The sequence below is a fragment of the Zootoca vivipara genome, chromosome 15 (assembly GCF_963506605.1).
Source record: "Zootoca vivipara chromosome 15, rZooViv1.1, whole genome shotgun sequence".
In the NCBI taxonomy this organism is placed as follows: Eukaryota; Metazoa; Chordata; class Lepidosauria; order Squamata; family Lacertidae; genus Zootoca; species Zootoca vivipara.
Window position 1 is genome coordinate 4277791 of NC_083290.1, and position 15059 is coordinate 4292849.

At 48.3% G+C, this 15059-nt stretch overlaps 2 protein-coding genes across 2 annotated transcripts in view; both read left to right on the forward strand.

The window, feature by feature from the left end:
* Window positions 1-3238, forward strand: part of GDPD1 (glycerophosphodiester phosphodiesterase domain containing 1) — a 31549-nt gene extending 28311 nt beyond the window's left edge. The window contains exon 10 of the mRNA XM_035140108.2: window positions 707-3238. Coding sequence (XP_034995999.1) covers window positions 707-853 — 147 coding nt within the window. The 3' untranslated portion in view covers window positions 854-3238. The remainder of the gene's footprint in view (window positions 1-706) is intronic.
* Window positions 3239-10905: 7667 nt separating this feature from the next.
* YPEL2 (yippee like 2) overlaps window positions 10906-15059 on the forward strand; it is a 55949-nt gene continuing 51795 nt past the window's right edge. The window contains exons 1-2 of the mRNA XM_060268576.1: window positions 10906-10924; window positions 14333-14481. Of these exons, the coding sequence (XP_060124559.1) occupies window positions 10906-10924; window positions 14333-14481 (168 nt within the window). The remainder of the gene's footprint in view (window positions 10925-14332; window positions 14482-15059) is intronic.

Consider the following 15059-nt stretch of genomic DNA (forward strand, 5'->3'; position numbering starts at 1 on the left):
ATCTCCCCTTAGGGCTAGGAAATGTCACCTCCCAGGAGAACTGCATCCACTCGGTGTGGACAATACTGAGCTAGTAGGAACATTGGTCTGACTCAGGAGAAAGCAGTTCTCTGTGTTTTTTACCATTATAAATGTTAACTGTATTATAAATTTTCACTGTCCTTTATTAGTGTGTGTGTGTGTGTGAGAGAGAGAGAGAGAGAGAGGAGGGGGGGAGAGACAGAGAATTGCTTAGAGTTTTACCATCAGGCAGTATACGAATTCTGTTAAATAAAAATTAAAAAGTGGGTGACAAGACTAATGAAGGATGAATGTAAGCAAATGCCAGCATTCCTGCTCAGGTTCAGTTTCAGTTGACGCCTTTAGCCCATGGGTAGGCAAACTAAGGCCTGGGGGCCGGATCTGGCCCAATCGCCTTCTCAATCCAGCCCATGGACAGTCCAGGAATCAGTGTGTTTTTACATGAGTAGAATGTGTCCTTTTATTTAAAATGCATCTCTGGGTTATATGTGGGGCATAGGAACTCGTTCATTCCCCCCCCCCAATCTAGTCCGGCCCCCCACAAGGTCTGAGGGACAGTGGACTGGCCCCCTGCTGAAAACGTTTGCTGACCCCTGCAGCTAAGCCAAAAGAAGCCCTATGCAAAAGTTGTATTGGGAGGCATTAGTGGTCACACATCCATTGTGTGCCTTTTCTCTCCCTCCAGGTGTATATCTGGGTCCTCAACGAAGACGAAGAGTACCAGCGAGCGTTTGATTTGGGCGCGACGGGCGTGATGACGGATTACCCCACGAAGCTGAAGAGCTTTTTGCACACCTACACGCCTGCGCAGCAGAAAGTCAAGGAAGGCTAGTTCTTGCAAAGAGGAAGGGGGGAAGAGTACATGATCCCCGGACGGCACCAAGCCAAGGAGCAGCAGCACCACCACCCCAACACACCGGCACCCTCCTGCCTGGACTTTTCAGTGACACGCGCTCACCCGACAATGAGACGTAGACGCAGCTGGGTTTTATTACCTCATTCTTAAGTCATTACACCTCTTAGAGATTGCACACAGCTATATTTATTTTAAAATGTAAGCGGCATAGTTGTTATGTAAATAGCTTGATGGGCGGGTGTTGTACCCTGGTCCGACGAGACGTTTCTAGGAAGGAACCTGCTGACAGGGCAATTCCTAGGGGTGGTGGGTGTAACTCAACCGTATTTGTTGCTAGCTCAGATTCCACCAAGTTTGCACATGGGAAACATTCCAGCGGGACACTTTTTAATAATAATAATAATAATAACAATAATTTTATTTCGTTGCCTACTCTGTGTAAAATGTTCTTTAGTGGACTGGCTGAGGCAGCCGTAATTGTCTGGTCATCCCACGTTTTCTTAGTGAGGCAGAAAGAGGAAAAGAAGCAAGAGCTGGAAAAATGGACAAGCCGGACCTTTCTCTCTGCTAAAAGCCCCTGTCTGACATCCATGTTTTATTTGCTGAGGACAACTTTGAAGAGGGCGTGATGAACTGTTCCCCGATGGCTACTCCCCCCCCCCCAAAAAAAATCCGGTAGGCTGCTTCAAGCGCTGTTTGACTGCAGACACTGTTTGCTCCATGCGCCATTCCTGCCTCTTGAGCAGGCTATCTGGGCACAGCAAATCTTGGCCAGGGAACTCATGACGGTCAGTCCTCTAGCATAACTCATGAAAGTTAGCCTTCTTTTATGGTGTGTATGTGTGTGTGTGTGTGTGTGTGTGTGAGAGAGAGAGAGAGAGAGAGAGAGAGAGAGACCAACAGCGAACCCTAAAACTAGCAATAGTGCTGTTTGTATCAATGTAGGGATGTCTTGGCCAGTTTGTTGTATGTACTGCCGTGGCACACTGCCATGTGTTTTTTAGCCTGAAGCATTTTTGGGAAGGGCTCGCACTGCAGTCATTGACTCCGAGTGCGAGCAGAAGACATATAACAGTAAGATGTGGCATCGCTTTTCAGGGGCTGACGGTATCAAGGGCTGCAACCTTTTTTTTCCCTGGCCTGAATTCAGAATGTAGAAGAAGCTATCGTTCCTGTAGATTCCAGGCTCACCTGCCTTGATAGTCATAAGCCTAGTAGCACATGTTTTGAACCAAGAAGCTGAAATTCCCAAAACAAAGCCTCCCTAATTGACTGGCATACGTAGAAAGAGGTCTCTGCACTTTGTTGGAACACTGTTGCCTCCCCAGGAGAGTTCTGATTTAAGGATTCCAGGAGCAAGTGCTGGATCCGAGGAAAGATCTTAACTTGGCCTCTGCAAGTGTGCTTTGGTTAACTAAGCTGGTTTCCACTCCCATGCACAAGGATGTCTTCTGACCTACTGACATCTGGAGAAAATAGCATCACGTTTACTTTAAAATAAGTCAATAAGTTTTAAATATAAGGGGGTGGCAAGCCACAGAAGAATGGTATGGAAAACCAGTGCAGTTCAAGACATAGACCTAGGTTCAAATACTGTATCAGCTTGATTAAAATAAAAAAAAATAGCTGGGAAAGTTTAGAGCAGTCACAATCTCTCAGCCTAACCTACCTCACAGGGCAGTTATGAGGGTAACAGGGTATTTAAAACAAAAACAAAAAACACAGCACTGTAGACCACCCTGAATTCTTTGGAGGGATTTGATACAAACTGTGACTTTAAAAGGCCATTTATCTGTAGCATGTATATTCTGAAGTACACTTCTGTGTCGCCTCTCCTAAATTTAGCTTAAACTGTACTGTGAGGGACGTAGCAGTCTCTGGATCAGCGAATTAAAAGATTAAAAAACCTGAACCTCTCTGAGCCATGTCTGTGATGAAATGGTTTCCCTCATTAACCTGAAGACGGTTTTCAAATCGAAAGGGCGCTCCACTACCGCTCTGACATTGCAAACCAGCCGTGCCTGTGCACCTTGGTGGCCTGGCTTTTGAAAGCATTTAAATTCCACTTCAGACTAGCAGGGAAGTGATATTGTTCACATCACCTCTTCCAGTGAACGTGGTGGTTCTTGCCTGCCTGCTACCCTGCGTGAAGCACTTGCCTAGAGAGGGAATCGAAAGCCCGTTGCCACCTCAGCTCTGTTGCCTTCCCCTCTTCCAGCCCCACACTGCACGTTATCCTTGCTACGTTCCTTGGGGCAGAGAGCATGTACTTGCTTATGCTACTCTCTAAACCCTCCGTGTACTCTCATGCTCACTTCTAGGCCGTAGATGTCGCCCATTAGGGCGAATGAGCCCCACCAACCTCAGTCTACCCTCAGCCCAGCCCCACCTCATCTGTTTGCCTGCCTTTCTTACAGTAATGGGGAGGCCACTGTCTGTCAACTCTTCCAAGTCTCAGTGTTGCCTTCGTAGAACTCGTCAAGGAGTCTCCCTGACTTCTGCCCTACCAGTCCCACTGGGCACCAAACAGCACTGAGAAAGCTTTTATGAATTGACGTAAAAGAAAAAAGCGTCCTTTCAAGCCCACTTGACTCCTCAGCCGGAATCAAACAAAGCAGTACTTCTATGCGAGGGACGTTTGTGTTTTAGATTGTTAGCCTGAGTTCACCTAAATGTGCAGTTTCCAAAAATTTGGTAGCCACATACATTCTGAGATGGTTTATTTATGGTTTATTTATCAGCAGGGTCCTCTAGCTCCTTGGGTATTCTTTGCTTCCTCAGCTGCACTCTGCCAATGTGGATTCAAGCTTAATAAGTAAATAAATTGCACACTAGGGGAAATAATAATAATAATAATAATAATAATAATAATAATAATTTTTATTTATACCCCGCCCATCTGGCCAGGTCTCCCCCCCCCCGCCACTCTGGGCGGCTTCCAACACACATTAAAATACAGATTAAAAACTTCCCTAAACAATAATAATAATTTAAGAGAGAGGGAGGGAGGGGGGATCAAACTTGGGCACCAATTTTTAAAACAGTTGTTATGATGGCCAGCTTGCATATTTCAGGCATAGCCAAAGCTGATGGAACAAGCCTTGTTTCCCATAACATCTGGTCCACCTCTACAGACTGTGGTTTAATGCTTCAAACCGACAGGTTGCTCTGAACTGTGCTACGCACACACACACGCTTCTAACCCTTGAGCCATCTTGCCCTGATGCCACTAGAAAGACGCAGCTACCTTTTCTCCACTCTGCAGGTGAATATTTTCCATGGCTTAGCACACCCTGGGACATGTTTATTTAAGCTGCGGTACCTCTCTCTGGAGGACACGGGTGGCGCTGTGGGTTAAACCACAGAGCCTAGGGCTTGCTGATCAGAAGGTCGGCGGTTCGAATCCCTGTGACGGGGTGAGCTCCTGTTGCTCGGTCCCAGCTCCTGCCAACCTAGCAGTTCGAAAGCATGTCAAAGTGCAAGTAGATAAATAGGTACCGCTCCAAGCGGGAAGGTAAACGGTGTTTCCGTGTGCTGCTCTGAACACATGATCTGGAAGCTGTACGCCGGCTCCCTTGGCCAATAACGCGAGATGAGTGCTGCAACCCCAGAGTCAGTCACAACTGGACCTAATGGTCAGGGGTCCCTTTACCTTTACCTCTCTCTGCCACCAGGGGTCACAGTAACTCAGTGTTTTCTCCATTACTCTCCAATAGTCTAGTCAAAGTGCATTAGAATTAAATCAGCTGAGAGTATTTCTCTCTCTCTTGCCTGTGAATGATGCAGGATCTGCAATGCAGCGGGCTGATGTTGTTTGAAACCAAAGATGCTCCTCCAGCCTCTCCAGAAATCCTGCTACTTTTTGCCACATTTTTTAAAAAATGCTTTTAGTGGGTGGGCTTTAACATATGCATTGAGATTTCTGACAATATTAAAAGGTAGAATAGCAGGATGCAAAAGGTTTTTTTTGTTTTTGTTTTCAAAAGCCTCCAGGGTACTTTTAAAAGAAAAGTTGAAACAGCATTATCCCAATTGTCCAGAGGCCTGTTCTGCAGGGCTATGGTCTTCCGAGATGTGTGTTTGTTCCTCTTCCTGGGGAAACATGCAGAAGGAAGGTTGATATAAAGAGATTACAGCAGAAGATTCCCTGTAAGGCCTGCTTGGAATTACAGTGGTGCCTCGCTTAACGAATGCCCTGCTTAACGAAGTTTCCGCTTAACGAAAGGTTTTTTCTAGTGGAGGTTGCCTCGCTAGACGAATTCGTTTTACGAAAAATTTGTCTAGCGAATCGCGGTTTCCCATAGGAATGCATTGAAATTCAATTAATGCGTTCCTATGGGCAAAAAAAAATTCAATGCAATCCTATGGGATTCGTTAGACGAATTTTTCGTTATAAGAAAAGACCCGTGGAACGAATTAAATTCGTCTAGCGAGGCACCACTGTAAATGTCACAAGGCAAAGAAAGCTTCCAGGTGCCACAAGACCAGAGGTAAGAGTGAGTGACCCAACGAGTCTGGAGACTGGTTTCTGCATGCCAGCAAACACAAACACACACACACACACACACACACACACACACACACACACACACACACAGACACCCCTGTCTCGCTTCCCCATCCAGGAAAGCACAAGATAGGACCAGAGTTCAAAGATGCATCTCAGCTAGGCAAACACTCAAAGAAGGCGCAAAGCAGTTCGAGTGAGGGGTGTGGTCTGGGGAGAGTTCTGAAGGCCAGACCCAGAAACCCAGAGGGAAGCATTTGATACCATGGGCCTGAAGAGCCCCTCTCCCAATAAACTGTAATTGGATCTATGCAGAAATAATAGCTTTTGTTCCACACTTTTGGGTTTTAGCCCCCTCAGGCTCAGAGGGTGCATGCATGAAGCTATTCTTGTTTTCTCCCCTTCCCTGGAGGAGAAGTCCTAAACTACGTTCCAGGTATCAAGACAAAACATCTCCCCATATCTGTGATGTTTTGAGCCTTGTTGACGGAGGGATGCTGCAAGACGCAGTAAACTTCTTTGTGCAGAGTACAGACACACATGGAGCCTCTGCTGTAGGGGGGTGTGTGTTTATCCAGCCCAGGTGAGTGCCAGAGCCCATGCAGAAGTTCCCAGGCTCAACCCCCAGCATCTCCAGGTAAGGCTAGGGGAAACTCCCTTGAGAGCTGCTGCCAGCCAGCCAGCGATGGCAACATTTGAGTTAGGCAGATCAATGGTCCTGCAGCAGGAGATGATTCCCAGTGAGGATGACACTGACACGGTTTGCAGGGTCGTTGTGTGCCTTGCAGAGATGTTGTTGTTGTTGTTTAGTCGTTTAGTCGTGTCCGACTCTTTGTGACCCCATGGACCATAGCACGCCAGGCACTCCTGTCTTCTACTGCCTCCCGCAGTTTGGTCAAACTCATGTTCGTAGCTTTGAGAACACTGTCCAACCATCTCATCCTCTGTCGCCCCCTTCTCCTAGTGCCCTCCATCTTTCCCAACATCAAGGTCTTTTCCAAGGATTCTTCTCTTCTCATAAGGTGGCCTAAGTATTGGAGCCTCAGCTTCACGATCTGTCCTTCCAGTGAGCACTCAGGGCTGATTTCCTTAAGAATGGATAGGTTTGATCTTCTTGCAGTCCATGGGACTCTCAAGAGTCTCCTCCAGCACCATAATTCAAAAGCATCAATTCTTCGGCGGAGAATTGCAGAGATAATAATGCACAACTCTTCGTTCAAAAAGCCTTCGGTAAATCTCAACGGTTGTCAGGATTAGCTAGGCTGGATCCCCAAATGGGGAAGCACCAGCAAGATTACTATTGCTGTGCTTGCAAACTTTAAAGAGCCAACAGATTTGCGGAAAGCAAATGATCTTAGCACATCCTGGGAGCTGGGCCGGTGTTCTGAACTGTGGTGTTGGATCTCCGGTAGCTGAAGTTGCGTTGGCAGTCCAGGCTGCTGAACCCCCTCCAATCTGCTCACAGTGATGCTTAAAAAGGTTGCTTGCTGGTAGGCATGTGGCGAGATCTCATGGAAGTGGCCCCTTCATTTTGAGAGGTTACTTAACAGGGCATGTGCCTAGAGCTTTCCCTCAATGTGGCTTGCTCTTTGCCCTTATTTTTCATTGCATACTTCTTCACCCAGCACCAAGTTAAACTGCGGAACTCACTTCCACAGGACGCAGTGACGGCCACCAGCTTGGATGGCTTCACAAGAGGAGTAGACAAATCCGTAGAGAAAGGAGCTATCAATGTCTGCTAGCCACAATGGCTCTGCTCTGCCGCCACAGCAATGCTGCTGAATACCAGTTTCTGGAAACCTCAATGGGGAGAGTGCTCCTGTGTTCAGATCCTGCTTGCTGGACTAGATGGGCCAATGGCCTGATCCAGCAGGCTCTTCCTACACAATTCTTACCACAATTATGCATTTCAAATCATTTACTTCCAGGTGTGGTGGCATGGCACAACATTACATAGTAAATGCCTCCGTGTCTGCATTGCCTCTGCCGTCCTTCAGAAAGAGTATTTATTTTTAAAATGGGGTTCAAAGTAGAATGTGAATCGCGGGGCTATGTTTCCCCCGTCAAAGCTTTGGGGTTTCATTTGCAAGCCAGTTTGGTTCAGGCTGCAGACAGAACTCTCAGGAAACTGGATTGTGATGATGATAGTATTTATACCCCGCCCATTAGGCTAGGTTTCCCCAGCTGACTCAAAGCATTTGTCCATCTCCACCAGTGCCTCCCCAGGGTCTAAATCTAAAGAGGACCCTGTGATCCTTCTGCTGCTGTTGGACTCTCATCCCATCAGCCCCGGCTAGCTCAGCCAATGGTCAGGGATGATGGGAGCTGTAGTCCAACCGTGACTTTAAACCACCACCTTAACCACCCCGGCCCAGAAGTCACTGGTGTGTGTACGCTCGCCCTTTCACCTCTTATAAGCAAGGGAAACAGGTTACTGGTTCCAAAACCTGATTGACTAGAAATAGTTTGTGTGCTTGTGTGCTTAAGGATGGGGGAGAAGTTTGGTTCAGTCCACATGTTGATGCAACCAGCCCCTCGCCTAAAGAGCACGTTTCAGAACAGTATGGGAACCAAAACACTGCTATACTTTTTTTTTTTGAAACGCACAGTTCTCCAAACTTCACAATGTGATTCTCCCACCAAAAACATGCATATTTGGGGGGAGGTGCTTTAAAAAGGCGGGGGGAGAGAACAACAGTGAAAAGGACATTTAAAATGCATTGCATTTGGGGAGATGGTGTCTCTTGGAGTAAAGGTAAAGGGACCCCTGACCATTAGGTCCAGTCGTGACCGACTCTGGGGTTGCACGCTCATCTCGCGTTATTGGCCGAGGGAGCCGGCGTATAGCTTCCAGGTCATGTGGCCAGCATGACAAAGCCGCTTCTGGCAAACCAGAGCAGCACACGGAAACGCCGTTTACCTTCCCGCTGGAGCGGTCCCTATTTATCTACTTGCACCTTGACGTGCTTTCGAACTGCTAGGTTGGCAGGAGCTGGGACCAAGCAACGGGAGCTCACCCCATCACAGGGATTCGAACCGCCGACCTTCTGATCAGCAAGCCCTAGGCTCTGTGGCTTAACCCACAGCGCCACCTGCGTCCCCACGTCTCTCGGAGTATGGTGCATTAAAAAAACGTATATACGGTAGAAGGAGAAAGGGAGACTAAAGTGCTGTTGTTGTTTTTTTGAAGGTCCCACAATATAAAAAAAAAATTACAAATGGAGCAAACTGGGAATGGAGCAAACTGGGAACAGCAGATTAGAAAAGTGAGAAACTGAAATGGACAGATTTGTCCATTCCTCTGTCCTTTAATTAATACCCACAGCTCTCAGGGCAGTCACAACATAAAATCACAGTATAAAAAACACAAAACACATAATAACATCACAGGGTTGTTGCAGGGGGTTAAATGAGGAGGGGAAGAACAACCATGTTCACGTCACTCTGAGCTCCTTGGAAAAAAAAGGTGGTCTATAAATGCAATCAATCAATCAATCTTGTGTGTTTTATTTATTTAATAAAAAATTTATATACTGTCTGATTGCACAGAAACCCTGTATGCCATTTCCAAAAGGAATAAAACAATAAAGTTATCAATAAAAAACAGCAATCTGAAATTTAAAAAAATAGTTAAGATCAACGATAAAACAGTTTAAAATCTGTGGTCCCCCCCCCTCTGAAGGGAATACCATCTTCCATTGCATTCTGCTCCCTTTCAAAGCCTCCCCTGCCTGCCTCCAGCCCCCCCCCCACTCACATGTTTCCAGAGCATTCGGCTGGGGAAGGCTGTTGTCACCAGCCTCCTGCCACACCGCCCAGTCCTTTCCCCCTGATCCTGCAGTCCTCTCAAGGGGGGAGCGCCTGCATTTCACATGCAACCAGCACCTCCCAGCGGTTCCTGCACTGTATACAAAACAAGAGTCAGGCCCCTGGATGAACTTTACCTGGATGATCCTGCTTCACCTGGCACCCAAAGAATCTTGGGCACAAAGGGAGCTGTCAGTCGGTCATGTGTGCAATGCGATCCCTTCATTTATTTGCTGCAAAAATCATGATCAGAGCGGTTTTTAAGCGGGTGGCCATTGGCTGGCTGAAGCTGGTCCCGGGTTCAATCCCAGGCACTTCCAGGTAGGGCTGGGAGAAACCCCTGTCTGAAATCCTGCAGGAACTTCTGCCAGGTGGTGTAGACCAGGGCTGGTGAGCCATTGGCCCTCCAGGTGTCACCGGACTCCGACTCCCATCATCCCTAACCAGCAGCCATGGTGATCAGGGCTGATGGGAGTTGGAGTCCAATAACATCTGGAAGGCGCTAGTTAGACAAAGACTGTCTGTGATGTGCTCAATTATTTTTCTTCTGCTGTGTTTACTGCCTTGCAGTTATCGCATGCTAAACACCCCTCAGTCTCAAGGTTTTGTTTTCGTTTTGACAAAGATAAAGGGCTATTAATTTTTAAAACAGCATAAAAATGAAATGTTAAAAGTATCTGTCTAGCAGGGGTTGGAAACAGCAGACTTGAAACAACAGGGGCTTGGTCAGACTCCAACACAATAAGAAAGAGAAAAGTCTCGCGGGGCCTGCAAAGTCCAACAGATTCATTTCATTTCATTTTTTCCATTATGTTTCATTAAGTTTCAAGATTTTCAACATATACAATCAAAGCACAATTTCATCTTTGTTGACTTCACACCCAGTTTTCCATAGAGTTGTTGTTTATCCCCTTCTGCTGCACCCTATCTTCTATCTATTAAATCATAACCACATTATAATCTAATCACTTCTGTTGCTCATAGCTCAAATCCTGCTCGTGAGTTCATCCTACTACATGTATAATATTTCTTTAAATTGTCCAAAAAAGGCATCCATTCTTCCATAAAACCTTCACCACTAGATCCTCTTAGTTTTGCTGTTAATTTTTCCAGTTCTGCATAGTCACATTATCTTACTTATCCATTCTTCAGTCCAACAGACTTATTTATGGCATCACCTTTGTGGACTAGAGTCCTGTTTGTCAGATGCGTGAAGCCTTGCACTTAGTGGGTAGCTGTGGTGCCTATTGGGCAGGCACGTCCAACAGGTAGATCATGATCTACTGGTAGATCACTGGACATCTGTGGTAGATCACTGGTAGATCACTGGCTTTTCTCCTCCCTAAAAAAGCTACGCAATTTAGACCTGAACCCCTTTAAAAATGGGCCTTACTCTTCCCTAAAAGGAGCTCAACAACTTTGACCTGGAGCCCCCAAAAGGGGTAGATCATTGCCAGTTTTTAACACTGAGAGTAGATCGCAGTCTCTTGGGAGTTGGCCACCCCTGCTATAGGGTATGGAAGGGCAGAAAGCAAGGAGCCCAACACTAGGTGGCGCTAGAACCACTTATTGGCAGAGCCAAGATTTCCTTTGGTATTTGTCCTGAGTTTCCCAACACTCAGTCTTGTAGTGTTATGAGCGAGGGAGGAAAAACCTTTCTCTGTCCACTCTCTTCATGCCATGGATAATTTTATAAACTCTCGTGACACCTGTTATGCGTCCTGCTGTTGCTGGTGAGTTGCTGTTTTGGGTTCGGAGGTGATCTGCAAGGGATTGCAAGCCCTACACCCAAGGCCAGTGAGGGGAGTATAATTATCCAGATTCTGGATGCTAGTGTCATAGGCTGGGCTAGATGGCTTATTTTGAGTTGCACAGCATGTAAGAACAGCTTGCTGTATCAGTCCAAAGGCCCAGCTAATTTAGCATTCTGTTTTTACAGTAGCCAACCAGATCAGGGCCGTCTTAAGCATATCTGGCGCCCTGGCGCCGTGGTGCGACGATCCCTCCGGCGCCCCCCGCCCTGTTTCCCAGTGCGGCTATCGCAGGCACAGCAGCGCAGCACCCCCCTGGCGGCCCGGCGCCCTAGCGCATTGCGCCACCCAGCCTTGCCTTAGAGCCGGCCCTGAACCAGATGCTTCTGGGGAAACCTCAAGAGGGACCGCATCCCAAGAGCACTCTCCCCACTGCCTGCCCTGCATTTTCCAGCAACTGGTATTCAGAAGCATTACGGCTTCTGCCAACTGTGGAGGCAGAGCATAGCCATCATGGCTAGTACAGTCGTACCTTGGAAGCCAAACCCCTTGGGAGTCGAGCGTTTTGGCTCCTGAACTTTGCAAACCCGGAAGTGAGTGTTCCAGTTTGTGAACGTTCTTTGGAATCCGAACATCCACTACAGCTTCTGCAGCTTCTGATTGGCTGCAGGAGATTCCTGCAGCCAATCGGAAGCCATGCTTTGGTTTCCAAACATTTTGAAAGTCAAATGGACTTCCAGAATGGATTCTGTTCAACTTCTGAGGTACAACTGTAGCCGTTGATCATAGAACCTCTAAATGTTGTTGTGTTGGCATCCTTCTGTCTTGGGAGACAGTGGAGGAGTGCGCCTTCTGGGGCAAAGTCAAACTGTTGGGGAGTTACAGTGCCTGCTGTGGCTGTAGAAACCAATTCGGGAGAGACATGTTTTGTTGCAGTTGGGGGAGAGGAAGGTGTCTGGTTGGGCTGATGCAGGTTTATTCTCTCTGCACTCGTCTTGGCTGTCATTCCTCCTTTGGTTAAGCCAAGCCAAGCCACGCCCATAGCCTTAACAAGTAAATTCAAATGATGCAATTCAAATTGTTCTAGGATTGGGGCTGGGCTGCAGGTCCTCTGGGAGTCTCTACCAATCTTGTGGTTTTTACAACTGTGTAATATTTGAGATGGCAGGGACTGGGGTGGCACTGTGGGTTAAACCACAGAGCCTAGGGCTTGCTGATCAGAAGGTCAGCAGTTCAAATCCACACAACGGGGTGAGCTGCCATTGTTCAGTCCCAGCTCCTGGCAGCCTAGCAATTCGAAAGCACTTCAAAGTGCAAGTAGATAAATAGGTACCGCTACAGCAGGAAGGTAAACGGCATTTCCGTGTGCTGCTCTGGTTTGCCAGAAGCGGCTATGTCATGCTGGCCACATGACCTGGAAGCTGTACGCCGGCTCCCACGGCCAATAATGCGAGATGAGCGCTGCAACCCCAGAGTCGGTCATGACTGGACCTAATGGTCAGGGGTCCCTTTACCTTTACCTAATATTTGAGTCTGCCAAAGAGGATGGTTTCATTTTTAAAAAATTTTTATGGTCAAGCTAGTGTCTCATGTCAAACAGATAGTCTGGGACATTCTCTTTTGTTTGAACCTTTGCATAACTAAAGAGTTGGCTGGGCACAAGTGATTTGCTGCCATAGGAGCTATTAGCTGGAGACCCTTCTGGAAGGTGAGCTGGAGAGGGCCTGTTTTTCTATCTCCCCTCTCCCCTGGAGGTGATGTTGTTGCTGTGTGTGAAAGAGAACAGGGAAGCTAGAAACAGGAAACTGCTTTCTTCTGAGTCAAACAACTGGTCCACAGAGCTCAGTATTGTCTACACTGACTGGCAGCAGTTCTGCAGTGTTTCAAGCAGTGGACATTCCCAGTCCTACCTGGAGGTGCCAGGGACTGAACTAGGCACTCTGCCCACCTGGGATTCCCAACAACTGGTCAGCATGGCCAATGGTCAAGAATGATGGAGGTTGTAAGCCACAACATATGGAAGGCAGCTACCAGGTTTGGAAAAGCTGTCCTAAGCAAAAGAATAAAAGAACATAAATCTGACCTCAGAAATGGCAGCATTCAGAAACTAGTAGGAGCACATTTCAAGGTGTCAGGGCATTCCCCACTGATGTTAAAATGGCCAGACTTGAAGGATGGAATTTCAAAGAAAGGCTCCAGAGTGAAACTGCTAAATTACAAATATTGGAGACATTCAATGCAATTTATTTGGGACTTAATAGAGACAATGGTTTGCAGTTGTAAATTCACTCAGCACTACCAAGTCGGTTTATTTCATAGCCTATCAACTGCTTCCCTAAAGAGTCTCTGTGCTTATCCTGCCTACATTGCAGCTCTAATCTGAATGGTCACTACCTGCGTTTCTGGAATTTCTGTTTTCCTCTGACCCCACTGCAATTGCATACAACTCTCCTTCCACTGCTATGCATGTGTGAGTGTGTGTACACACCCCTGTAACTGAGAATCCCCACCATATATGGGATGAAGCAGACTCTAGTTCAGCACACCTAGGGCCAGAACAACAAATGCGTGCTCCTTCAACGTGCCACAAGACTATTTGGGGTTTGTTGTTCTTGTTTTGCTGTAAACAACCGGCAAGCGGAATTCTCCTGATTATTATCTCCTGGCCTAGGCTACAATCCTAAACCCAATTAACTTGGGGTGGTGGTGGAGGAAATAAGCACCATTTAATCCAGGCATCCCCAAACTCGGCCCTCCAGATGTTTTGAGACTATAATTCCCATTATCCCTGACCACTAGTCCTGTTAGCTAGGGATAGTGGGAGGTGTAGTCCCAAAACATCTGGAGGGCCGAGTTTGGGGTTGCCTGATTTAATTCAATGCAATTTACTTCTGAGTAATAGCCATAGGACTGCAGATCTGCAATTTGGGACACACGCGCCTCGCACGATTCCAAACCGTTACCTGGGAGCAAGCCCCATTGAGGTGAACGGGGCTTACTTCCGAGGAAGCCCATTCTCCGCTCCTCCGGCTTGGCCCGGGATGCTGCACCCCGCGGCCCCTTTAAGGCGCGCTGCGTTCGGTTTGTTATCTTCCCTCCCACCTCCCATGCTGGCGGGGCCTCCGCGCTTCCCATTGGCTGCCTCGCCGCCCAGCTGTTGCCTGCGCCTCTCAGCTCCCTCTTCCTCCGAGCTGGGGGAGAGCCCCGGGAACCCAACCCGCCGCCGCTTCCCATTGGCCCCTCGGAAAAAGGGGGCTGCGGCCGCCGGCAGCCAACCGGCTGGGTGTTGCTAGGTGCCAGGGCGCGCCCATTGGCTCGCTCGGGTGGCCATCAGAGGAGCAGGGGGAGGGCCTTCGCCTGTCCTTTATAAAGGGGAGGGGGGTTCGCTAGCGGGGGTTGGAAATAAGGGGCGCCTTCGGGGAAAGGGGAGGGAGCTGCAGAGCTGGAGGAGGCTGGATCTCTCCAGGGGGGCCCTGCTCCTTCTGCGCGCCGCTTGCGTTGCGGGAGGGTGGAGAGGCTCCAGCGCCGGGCAGGTGCGGGTGAGTGCAGAATGGTCCCGGTCGATCTGTGTGCTTCTTTTTTTTATAATAACAAAATGTGTTTTATGTGTTTTGTTTTGTTTTGTTTTGTTCTTCATGTTGCGGGGATCCAACCTCCAGAAAGCGGGTGGTCGGGGAGTGGAGGCGCGCCAAGCACTTGAAAAAGCGCACGGTGGCGGTTGTTTTCCTTCTGCGCTCCGCACCGTGCGTAATGAAGAACTCCGGGATCCCTGGATTATTTTGGGAAAGCGGGTGGGGAGGGCGATCCTTCTTGCCAGATCGGACTCTTTCCCGCCGCCGCCGCGCCTCCCCCCCCCCCGCACTCAGTTAGTCCAGGAGGGAGATCGGGGGCTGGATCGGCGCCCAGAAGCCAAATCGCCTGGGAAGCTGGGGATGGCGCACGCCGAGCGAACCGCAGGAGACGTGACGGCCCTGTCTGGAGCTGTGTTCCAGCTTCGCCAAGGGTCACTACTTAATACCCGGCGTTATTACGCTTTTAATCTCCTGCCGCTCTCCCTCCTCCTCTCCCCCCCTCTCTCTGTCCCTACTCTCCCCCCTCAAAAGAGCATCTCTAGGGC